Genomic DNA, 12,656 nt, shown 5'->3' on the forward strand with positions numbered 1-12,656 from the left:
GAAGCTAGGAGCCATGAGCGTCTTCTGGGTCTCCCACATGAGTGCAGGAGACCAAGCACTTGGGCCATCTTCCAGTGCTTTCCCCCGTCATAAGCAGAAAGCTGGATAGGAAAAGGAGCAGCTGAGACACAAACCAGTACCCATATGGGATGCAAGCACCGCAGCAGAGGTTTAACCTACAAAGCCACAGAACTCCCCCGAGTTGATATTTTTTGAAGATTCATTCATTTATTTGAAAGACAGAGTGACAGGGCTGTAATGGGAGATCTTCCATCCACTGGTTCTCTCCCCAGATGGCCAAGGCTGGGTCAGGCCAAAGCCAGGAGCCTGAACTCCAGGCAGCAAGTGGCAGAAGCCCAAGTATTTGGGCCATCCTTGACTGCTTTCTCAAGTGCATTAGCAGGGAGCTGGATCAGAAGTGGAAAAGTCAGGTTTTGAATCAGTACTATAATGTAGGATGCTGGTGGCTTAATCCACTGTGCTGGCCCCTTTCCATGTTGCTTTCTCAACTCCCCTGGCAAGAAGAAAAAAAGAACTGAGAAATTAAAATTATTCTTAGATACAGGATATGTCTACTGTCTCTTTATATTTCCTTGGCCTTTGGAAAATCTGAATTAAGCACAGCCACCCACTAAGGCTTGATGATTTACACATATTATTTATATAGAATATATAATACATAATTTATACATTAATATATAGTTTACATAATAAATATTTATATAAATATACACATATAAAATATATATCATATATATATATCTAAAAACTGCAATTGGTATACCAGCTGCCCATTTATATATTCACCCTTTGTGAGCCTAGTAATTCTTTAATTGCTTTCACCAACTTTCACCAAATGTTCAAAAGTAGAATGTAAACCAGAAAAAGTCCACATACGTAAACACACACACAAGAAAAATATTCTGGTATCACTTTTGTTCATCATTTATCAGCTATGTTGAACTATGAACACAGCTTTAACCACAAAAGTTAAGAGACAGAGAGAGAGAGACAGAGAGTGAGCACTACTGAGCAGATTTTGACAAGGCAAACACTCCAATCGCCCCTTATGGTCTCAGTACAAAGAGGCTGAGTTTTGCCTTTGAATTAGAAATAAACAATATAAATTGCTTGAGTACTTGAGATCATAATTTCCTAAGAAACATGAGCTTCTTCCCTCATTAAGAACATACTTAACATTTCTCATATGTTCCTCTGGGTGGAACTCCTATTTCCCCAGAAGGGTCCCATAAGTAGACGTAATGCTTCTTTGTGTTGAAGCCAATGGCTTTTTTGCCAATTACCTAATTTCAGCATACCCTGTTGAAAAATAATTACAATCACTGCATAGCTTTGCCCTTGATTAAAATTAGCAGGCCACTTCTAGAAAAAGTGATCTATTACATTGATGCAATTTGTTCCAAGATTTTAGCCTTCCTTTTTTAAAAAAAAAAAAAGAGAGAAATTATCATTATTGCTTCATTTAGCAATCTGATGGATGTGCTAACTTTGTCCTTAGAGACCTTTAATTTCAAGAATCCACAAGGGAAATGTTTGGGGTCAGCTTCCACCTAATCTTGTTCTTCTAAGAAGTTTTCACATGTGGAATGAGAAATATCCACTACCCACAATGCTGGAGATGGGTACTCACCAAGTGAACGTAAGGCACAAAGTATCCAAAAAGTGCAATTGGTATTCCAGCTGCCCACACTGCATAAGCTGTCACCTTGAAGATGGCAAAATTGAAAATTTTTTTTGGAGGGCTGAACCTTCTCCTTGAAAAGAGGGAGAATCGGCTACTTTCACTCTCTTTTTCTTTGGCACTGGGAACAAGAGGTCGGTAAGTGAAACCAGCCAGAAAGAGAACAAACATGAAGATGCAGAGGACCCTCAGTGTGTAAAAGAGGCCCAGTTTATCGATCAGAACCCTTAAAAGCAAGGGTAGCAAAATTGTGAAGACACTGCTGCCAGCTGTGACAATGCCATTCACCAGTCCAAGGCGCTTCTTGAAATAGTGTCCCAAAATGACCAAGGAAGGCTGGTACGCAAAGGAGCAGCCGCAGGCAAATATGATCCCATAGGTAAGGTATAGAGGCTCGATGGAACTGTATAAGGACGAAAAAGATGGAGAGTGGCTTTCATTATTTGTCTCCTGTGCTTAGTGGAATAAAAATTACATAAAGTACAAGTGGGTTTCAGTTCATCAACATATGTTCCACAAATAAAATAAATCAAAAACAGAGGGGGGAACCGTAATAAATCAAGAATGCAGCACTAAAAATATTTTAATTTAATGTCGAAGTGTGAGAAATGACCACTAAGGACATCAGTGATTTTGATCCTCTTTCTCCTGCCATGGATTTCAGGTGAACCACACAGCTCTGGGCAGGAACTGTGCTCTTCACAGCTCGGAAACAAAAGTTGGTGCCAGGAAGGGCCTCAGTGAGATCAACAGTGATTAAACTGACAAACAAAAACCCTGGTCTCAAGAAAAGTTTCTAAGAAATTAGAGTTTAACTATGAGAAACCATTGCTTCCTGGAGTTTTCCCAGGTGCTGACTAAGCAATCTAGCACGAGAAAAACCTGCATTTGGTATTTTCTCATGAAGGTTACGCACAGGGGAACAGTTGTGCCTCATTTTTGCTGGCCTAAGGGCTGCAGACTAACCTTCGCCCTGTACTGCGCTGTTCCAAGAGTTGTGCAAGATAACAAGAAATCATATTCTGATTGCAGAAAGGTTGAATTAAGTATTCATCATTAACGATACTATGTAAGCTTTACAGTTATGTCAGTCTCAAAATAATAGAGAATCAAAGAATTTTCCCACTTAACCAAAAACTTAACTGCACATCTCTTAGGAAAGTAAATGGTCCCATCATTACATTCTTTGAAACAATTTAGAGTAAAAGAAAGCTTAAAATTTTTGAACAGCCCAATTCAGAAGGTTATTTTTCAGTAGTAAAGGCAAATAATTTATTAGAAACTAACAGAGATAATGTTGGTTAATAATTACATTTTGGACAATAGTGCTAGTCTAGCAATATGTGGAGTAATCACAAGGAAACCTAGACTCTGATAAAACTCAGGCATGTTGGCAATGCCCTCTCTGAGCCGCATCCCTCTCTAATCCACAGCCAGCATTGACTGAACATCAGGCTCCAGTTACTTCTAGGTTTGACCAGATAAGCCTCACACACCTTGCTCTGATCGCCTGCTAGGCATCAGGTATTTGCTGGGGGAAAAAACTGAAATGTGGTTCTGCTTTCAAATTACTCTTCAAGTTATTCTCCCTACAGAAACAAGACATCTATCCAAATACTAAGAATATAAAACAAAACATTTTCTGCATCAGTTCTCCCACATCAGTAGTGTTTCCGGACAACTGCAATTTATTTGTTTTTTATTTAGAAATGTTAAGGGAATATCAAAAACCTATTATATCTTTCTGTGCTTTCTTCAAAGGATATATTAAAAAATCCTGAAACAGCATGATCATGCACATCAACTGCCACCCCGTCCTACCACCATGTTATAATGCTATCAGCTGTAAATCACCAGTGTTCTCCTGTGCATGCTGGTAAGTGTTAGGCACAGGCAGGACTGGCACTGTGTCTCCCTGCAGAGTAGAGTGCAGGAGCGGGGCGCTGTCATGGAACTCTCCCTGCTCTAGTTGCGTTTTCACTTGCAAATGACCTAGGTTGTTGCCGTTGAACAACTGAAGAAGTGCCCAGCAAATCAGCAAGGCTATGGGGTACCAATCATGTGTACCCGAGGGAGACCAGAGGTGCTGGAGAAGGAATTTACACCACACTTCCTCTTGCTCCAGTGCACCACTCTACAATGTGGTGAGCCTCTGGCTAGCATGTTGAAAACACAGAATGGAATAGAAAACACGAGAACATTACAAGCAGTAAGGTAAATCTGGTTTCAGAGTCTCTTTGGGAGAGGAGAGTCAAAATCTGAGTCACAACATAAAATACACTTTCTAAGTTTTTGCCTCAGTGGTTGAAAGTCTGAAAAACACCTCTTGTTACATGTATGTGTATTTTGCTTACCAAAATGAGGAAAAGGTTACACAGGTTTTCCACCTCTCAAGCCTCTCTCCAGACCACAGTCTGAGTGTCACTACATTCACTCCAGGTACTGAAAGGGATACCTGGAGGCCACCAGATCAAATAAACTATCTAATGAGGCATTTGTAGCACAATGTTGTATTGCTGGTAAGAAACAGCTACAAATAAATGATCTCAGAACCAACAGATTCTTATTGCAAATAAAATTTTTTTCTCAAAAAAAATTTAAGAAAAAGCATAAAAGTAAAGAGAATATTTTCTATCAAGAAATAAATAAAATTTTCCAAAATCCAAATAGAAAAATTTAAGTTAGATGAATCAGATAATGAAAGAAAGAGGGTCATTTTGGAGCTCAGGAAGGGCTGGGGTGCACCATCAAATGAGTGTAACCAAAAACTGTTTATTAAATCCCAAGTATTTAAAAAATGAGTAAAGGTGGAATAAGAAATGCCAACTTTGACCCCCCCCCAACAACCTCAATAATGTTTTTCGACTACAGCAGCATGAAGACAGCTAAGGAAGGGAAAGAGACAGGAAAATGAAGATAAACCACTAACACAGAGACAGAGGATGGAAACAACCTGCAGAGGTTTTCTTGTTAATGATCTCCTCTGAGCCAGGGCTCCATATTAATCTAGTGCATCTCTAGTTGAGGACTGCTGTAAGCACTCAGGAGAACGCGGGCGAGAGAGGTGTTTCATACAGGGCTGTGCCCATCAGCACATTTGCAGCTAGTCCCTCCTCAGTATACCACATCTTTTCTTATAGACACAGGGAAAGTACACTGGCATTAAGTATTATTGTAAGATGCATCTGACCATTTTGCCATGATGTTTGAAAATTTTAGGATTTTGTTTTAAGTACAAATTTCTCAACCTGACGTGGAACAAATAGCAGAATTTTTATCTTATGACTATAAATGTTTCATATCAAGCCTATAAACAGCCACTGTAAAACATCACTTATTGTATTACATTGGCCTCAGACTGAGCTGACCCTAAGACTAAGTCTACTGTTTTGATAACTCACTATTATAACCTGAATTTTTAGGATTTTTTATGTGGGTAGAAAATGAACAAAAGGAGAAACATTTTTCTTGGCTCTAGGAAGCACATGTATCCTGACTGATGTAGAAGTTAGTTAGCATTACTCTGGCCTCAGAGTCAGCCCTTAAGGCATTCGGATCTGGCTAAAAAGCCCACGAGAGTTTCTCAGGCATGGAAAGCCAAGACACTGGCAAAAAATGACCTAAATGAAAGATCTCTGTGAGTGAGATCCTGGTGGAAAGAAGGGGCCGTCAAAAAAGGAGGTACCTTTCTCTGAAGGGAGGAGAGAACTTCTATGTTGACTATGGCCTTGTCTAAATAAGGTCAGAGTTTGTGACCTCAAGAGACTTCCATAGCCTTGGCAGCTCATGGCAAGAGCCTTGGGTGATTACTGACGTCATAAATAAGAGTGTCAATTGTTAAATCAATAACAGGAGGCACTGTGCACTTGCTCACCATGTAGGACCTCTATCCTTAATGTATTGTACTATGGAAATTAACGGTAAAATTAGTCTTCAAACAGTACCTTATACTTTGTGTGCCTGTGTGGGTGCAATCTGTTGAAATCTTTACTTAGTATATACTAAGTTGATCTGTATATAAAGATAATTAAAAGTGAATCTTAATGAAGAATGGAATGGGAGAGGGAGTAGGAGATGGGATAGTTTACAGGTGGAAGGGTGGTTATGGGGTTGAAAACTTCTATAATCCAAAAGTTGTACTTTCAAAATTTATATTTATTAAGTAAAAGTTTTCTATAAAAAAAGAAGTTAGTTAGCATTGCAAGCAAATACTCAAATCCTCAAGCTGATTTGCTGCTATGGGCAACAGTGCCCTCCAGAAGTGCTGGTTCAAGTTTTAAGCAACTTGCAGGCTCCACTCTTAAAAAGAGTAAAATTTCTGAAAGGCAAACAGGAAGGTGTCTAACAGTTCTTGAAAAACAACACAAAGAAACCAAGTCCTTACCTTACAAAAGAACTAGACATGAGCCCAATGAACCCAACGGCAGCACCCACGACGGCTGTTTTCCGACAACCAAATATGTCTGTGAAGACACTGACGATAGGGCAGCAAAAGAAAATCATCCCCATGGAGAGAGAACCTACCCATGCTGTAAAAGAGAGGGAAAAAGGACATGGTAAATGATATTTGTGCTTGTTCTACAGAATACAAAGTCTTAGTACTCAATTTCCTTAGCAAGGAAAGTAAACCCATATACTATGCAAATGATCATTTATTTTTTAAACACTTATTTATTGGAAAGGCAGAGTAACAGGGTAGGTGGGAGACAGCGAAAGAGACAAAGAGACAGAGAGAGACAGAGATTTCTACCCACTGGTTCACTCCACAGGCTGGTGTCAAGACTGAAACTCCATCTGGTTCTTCCATATGGGTGGCAAGGACCCAAGCACTTGGGCCATCTTCCACTGCTTTCTCAAGCACAATTAGTAGGGAGCTGGATTGGAAACAGAGCAAGTGGGCCTCAAACTGGCACTCTGATATGAGATGACTGAGTCTTGAATGTCAGCTTACCCCAATGTGCCACAATGTCATTCCCCAAATTATCATTTCTTAATAAGTTGGTCCAAATGGAGCTTTATCATAGTAACAATTTAATTTCATTATTTGTCTTATTACATCTTAAGTTATTTAAATTATATATATTCTTCAACTAGCCATCTCTATTTTTTTCCCTTACCAGAAAGAAAACTGTTACCTGAAAACAAAACACAGTGACAAGAATGCGCAAACAGGACCATCTTGATTTAGATGCTGGCGGTGGGAATTCAGAAATGAGCAGCAGGGAGAGGCTGACTGACCAAATAAGTTAGCACACAACCCAACCCAAAGTCTGCACAGCCGTCCAGAGTGTGGGTGTGCTTGACAAGAGTAAACAATTTTTTTTGTCTATTACAGTATATAAACTTTTCTTCAATCTGCAATAATTTAATCATATTGAGAAAAGGTTATTCATCTATCATGTTTAAGTAATAATCTAATATTAAAACAAGGCAAACTAGAAGAAAAACATCCTAACACCTATTTTTACATAAAAGCACTTTTACAATTAAGTAAAGTGCTGACACTAAATAGAATACTACATAGGGAAATTTAAAAGCATATAGTGAGGCAGCAGGTGATGGTTCAAGTATGTGGGTCCCTGTCACCCACATGGGAGACTCGGATTTAAAAAAAAAAAAAAGATTTATTTTATTTATTTGAAAGAGTTACAGAGAGAGGGAGAGAGGGAGGGAGGGAGGGAGGGAGGGAGGGAGGGAGGTCTTCCATCTGCTGGTTCACTCCCCAGCCGGCCACAACAACTGGAGCTGCGCTGAACTGAAGCCAGGATCCAGGAGCTTCTTCTGGGTCTCCCACGTGGGTGCAGGGGCCCAAGGACTTGGACCACCTTCTGCTGCTATCCCAGGCCATAGTAGAGAGCTGGATTGGAAGAGGAGCAGCCAGAACTAGAACAGGCACCCATATGGGATGCTGGCGCTTCAGGCCAGGGCTTTAATCTGCTGTGCCACAGCGCCTGCCCCGAGACCCAGATTAAGTTCTAGGCTCTTGGCTTTGGCTTGGTCCAGCCCTGGTTGTTATAGGCATATGGAGAGTGAACCAGAATAGACAGAAGAGATAGATCTCAGGGCTGGCACTGTGGCTTAGCAGGTGAAGCCGCTGCCTTGCGGTGCTGCTGTCCCATGTGGGCACTGGTTCGGGTCTCAGCTGCTCCTCTTATCTGGCTCTGCTGTAGCCTGGGAAGGTAGTGGAGATGAAGTCCTTGGGCCCCTGGAAGAAGCTCCTGGCTCCTGATCAGCCCAGCTCCGGCTGTTGCGGCCATCTGGAGAGTTAACCAATGGATGGAGGAGCTCTCTCTCTCTGCCTCTGCCTCTCTTTAACTCTGCCTTTCAAATGGGTAAGTAAATCTTTAAAAAAAAAAAAAAAAGGTTCTCCTTCTCTCAACATCTTGCACACTGTTTTTCAAATAAAATGAAAAGAGAGAGAAGGAGAAGAAAAGAAAAAGAAATCCAGGAGCATCTACTTATATTGCATCTAAGTCAAGGTACTTTCAAGAAAGAAACACTTTTACATGGTAAAATGCGATAGATTTTATTTACTGCCATATCAAATATGAAAAATATAGAACAAGCACTAGCAGCAGAATATAGTGAACCAAAGCAAGCTGTCTGTTAGGAAGAAAAATATGGTAGTCCTTGAAGAACACAACACAATCAGGGTTGTTTCAAATATCGACAATATGCCAATTTTAACCCAAAGTTATAAGACATGCAAAGAAACCAATCAATATAAACTAAGTCTAGGGGCCAGCACTGTGGTGCAGAGGGTTAAAGCCCCAGTCTGTAGTGCTGGCATCCCATATAGGCGCCGGTTCAAGTCCTGGCTGTCCACTTCCTATCCAGCTCTCTGCTGTGGCCTGGGAAAGCAGCAGAAGATGGCCCAAGTCCTTGGGCCCCTGCACCCATGTGGGAGACCCAGAGGAGACTCCTGGCTTCAGATGGGCGTAGCTCCGGCCATTGTGGCCATCTGGGGAGTGAACCAGCGGATGGAAGACCTTTCTCTCTCTCTCTCTCTTTGCCTCTCTGTAACTCTGCCTTTCAAATAAATAATCTTTAAAAAATAATAAAAAATAAACTGAGTCTAAATGTACTGCTGAATTTGGCAATGATCTCAAAATCCCTTACAAATATGTGGGAAGAATTAGAGAATAATATTTTCCAAAGAATTAAAGGTAAAAAGTGGCCTTAATGAATAAACAAAGAATCTCAACAGTGAAATGGAAACTACAAAAGAATGGAAATATAGAAATTACATGTAGAACACCTTAGAAATGCATTCAACAAGCTCACTTAGCATACTGGAGATGAAACAGTCTGGGAACTTGAAAATAGAGAAATTGCCCAATCCAAAGATCAGAGGGAAAAACAGTAAACAAGATGAACAAAATGTTAGAGACCTGTGGGACAAAATTAAGAGGTCCAATATAAATGTAACTGAAGTCTCAAAAGAGGAGACAAAGAGAAAGGAAAAAAAAAATATGTAACAAAATAATAGGCCAAAAAAATCACAAATTTTGTGGAAAAGTTTAACGTACAGATCCAAGAAATTCAAAGAACCCAGAGTAGGGTATATACTTAGAAGACAGTCCTAAGCTTGTCATAGCCAAACTGCAGAATGCCAAAAGACGATTCAGAAATAGGCCAAAGAAAACGGAAACACTACACCCAGGTAGAACAAGGATGCTAACGGCCAGCACCGTGGCTCAATGGGCTAATCCTCCACCTGCGGCGCCAGCACACTGGGTTCTAGTCCCAGTTGGGGCACCGGATTCTGTCCCGGTTGCCCCTCTTCCAGGCCAGCTCTCTGCTGTGGTCCGGGAGTGCAGTGGAGGATGGCCCAAGTGCTTGGGCGCTGCACCCGCATGGGAGACCAGGAGAAGCACCTGGCTCCTGGCTTCAGATCAGCACAGTGCACCGGCTACAGCACACCAGCCGCGGCGGCCATTGGAGGGTGAACCAACGGCAAAGGAAGACCTTTTTCTCTGTCTCTCTCTCTCTCACTGTCCACTCTGCCTGTTAAAAAAAAAACAACCAAACAAAGAACAAGGATGCTATCAACAGTTAGCCTCTTATCAAAAACAATGGGAAATGGAAGGTACTGGAACTGTCATATTCAAAAGCTGGAAGAGTAGAAAAGCCTAACTACCTAGACTTCAAAAGTGAAGGCAAAATAAGGATTGCTTTTAGATGATAAAAACTGAGAGAATATGTCACTGGGAGATATGGAATACAAAAGAAAGTTCTTCAGGGGAAGGGAAATAACACAAGTTGGCAAGTTGGGTACAAAGGAAGAATTAGCACACACACAGACTAGACAGTACATACATACAACCCACACATACCACACATGCACACCACACACACACTCATCACAGACATACCACATACATACAATCACACCCATGCATGCCACACTCTTTCATCACACACACACATACACTCTTTCCTCATAATTTCTTCACAGAATTACTTTAAATTACTGTTTGAAGAAAAATTGTAACACTATATACACACACATACGAGTCACATCAAATAGTTTGTGGGAATGGAATTAGAATATGCATTTATTATGATGCAAAAATTTCTGAAATCCATGTGTAGTTTTGCATAATACTAATTTTTCCATGATTTTTTAAATTATATTTCCTTTGAATTCAACTTTGAAAAAATTTTTGCACCAAAATAAGCTTACCTTTTAATTTCCCACAAACTTTTTTTTTTTTTTTTTTGACAGGCAGAGTGGACAGTGAGAGAGAGAGAGACAGAGAGAAAGGTCTTCCTTTTACCGTTGGTTCACCCTCCAATGGCCGCCGCGGAGGCGTGCTGCGGCCGGCGCACCGCGCTGATCCGGTGGCAGGAGCCAGGAGCCAGGTGCTTTTCCTGGTCTCCCATGGGGTGCAGGGCCCAAGGACTTGGGCCATCCTCCACTGCACTCCCTGGCCACAGCAGAGAGCTGGCCTAGAAGAGGGGCAACCGGGACAGAATCCGGCGCCCCGACCGGGACTAGAACCCGGTGTGCCGGCGCCGCAAGGTGGAGGATTAGCCTAGTGAGCCGCGGCGCCGGCCAATTTCCCACAAACTTTTTAAAGTATCCTCATATACTGTTGCAAAGCCCCTCCATTTTACCTGAAGCAATTTTATGTTAATTTAAAATAGAATGGAATAGCATAAAGATACATATGGTAATTGCTAGAGGAAACACTGAAAAATAACACAAAAGGATGTAGCTAGAAAACTAATGGGGGAATTAGAATTGATGCAGACAGGGAGAAAACAAAAAAACAGCAGGAAAGAAAAAAAAAAAAAGACGGATGAGACAAATAGAAAACAAGTAATAAAATGGCAGCCCCAAATATGACCACACCAACTGTTACATTAAGTAAAAACAAACTGAAGAGTCCAATCCAATGGCAAAGATGGTCTGGCTAGATTTAAAAAACAAAAAAGCAAGATGCATTATATCCTGTTAGAAGAGCTGCAGTTTCTTTTTTATTTTTTTAAGATTTATTCATTTATTTGAGAGGCAGAGTGACAGTGACAGGGAGAGGTCTTCCATTCACTGGTTCACTCCCCAAATGGCCGTTAACACCTGGAGCTGGGCCCATCTGAAGCCAGAAGCTTCTTCTGGGTCTCCCACATGGTACAGGGACACAAGTATTTGTGAAGTAGACAGGCTAAAACCTGACCACAGGCTCATCAGATGGCGATGGCTGAATCTTGCTCACCGCAACCTTGGAGTCAGCCCAGGGGAAGTCCTGCAATGGAAGGGAGGTGCTACAGATGTGACCAGCAAGGACACTTGAAGAAGGACTGTCCTTTTTCCAGGCCCCCTCCCAGGGCATGTCCCCAGTCCAAAAGGATCAGCATTGGAGAAGGGACTGTCCTCTTCTCCAAAGGGAGAGGGGGTCTCCCGCTCCACTTATGGCTTCCTCTGAACAGTGATGGGACCTAGGGACCTTGAAGCCTCCTAAAGAGATTAACATCTCGCACCAAGAGCTGTAGGTGACCACTGAGGCTGCAGGTAAGCATGTTAATTTTTTAATTGACACAGGAGTCACTTACTCTGTGCTCACTTCCCATGCTGGACCACTTTCCCTTAAGAGCTGTACTGTTGTGGGGTCGATGGGAAGCCTCGATTCCAGAGATTTACCTTACCCTTAGTACATCAGATAGAAGATATACTGGTTGCACACCAGTTCTTAGTTATGCCAGAGTGCCCAACTCCCTTACTTGGAAGGGACTTATTATCGTCCCTCGGAGCCTCTTTAAGGTTAACTTCCCTGATACCTAAAACATTCATTATGATGCTGGCAACTACTGAAACAAGTCGTAGTCTAGATTATATCCCTGCTGAAATAAAGGAGAGAATAGATCCCTAAGTTTGGGATCAAGGAATTCCAGGGTGGGCCATAGAGGCCACACCCATCAAGGTTCTCTTAAAGGATAAGAATGCATTTCCTCATCAACGCCAGTACCCAATGAAGCCAGAAGCTAGAAAGGGACTCCAGCCCTTAATTAAAAAATTTCTCAAACATGGACTTTTGGTACCTTGTCAATCCCCCTGTAACACCCTCATCCTGCCAGTCTTAAAGCCAATGGAGAATATAGGATGGTCCAAGACCTTAGAGCGGTTAATGAGGCAGTTATTCCAATCCATCCCATTGTGCCAAATCCTTATACGATATCGACATAATGTCCCCAACAAACAATTATAGGTACCTTCTAGTCTTTATTGATGCTTTTACAAGATGGATAGAAGCCTTTCTGACTCGAACGGAGAAAGCACACGAGGTATCTAAGGCCTTGTTGAAAGACATCGTGCCATGCTTTGGACTCCCACGGTCTCTCCAGAGTGACAATGGACCTTCATTTATATCTAGAATAACGCAGCAGGTAGCCACTGCTCTAGAAATTTCTTACCACCTCCATACTTCTTGGAGGTCTCAGTCATCAGGTAAAG

General features: G+C 41.6%; 1 protein-coding gene across 2 annotated transcripts in view; it reads right to left on the reverse strand.

The window, feature by feature from the left end:
• Window positions 1–12,656, reverse strand: part of SLC16A10 (solute carrier family 16 member 10) — a 133,838-nt gene that overhangs the window by 38,656 nt on the left and 82,526 nt on the right. For both annotated transcript variants that reach the window (XR_007923205.2, XM_002714902.5), the window contains exons 2-3: window positions 6,087–6,231; window positions 1,652–2,105 (exon numbers count right to left, since the gene is read on the reverse strand). Coding sequence is in view for 1 of the 2 variants with exons in the window: in XM_002714902.5 (XP_002714948.1) it covers window positions 1,652–2,105; window positions 6,087–6,231 (599 nt within the window). In the remaining variant the exon portion in view is untranslated. The remainder of the gene's footprint in view (window positions 1–1,651; window positions 2,106–6,086; window positions 6,232–12,656) is intronic.

Source organism: Oryctolagus cuniculus, chromosome 5 (genome assembly GCF_964237555.1).
Source record: "Oryctolagus cuniculus chromosome 5, mOryCun1.1, whole genome shotgun sequence".
Lineage (NCBI taxonomy): Eukaryota > Metazoa > Chordata > Mammalia > Lagomorpha > Leporidae > Oryctolagus > Oryctolagus cuniculus.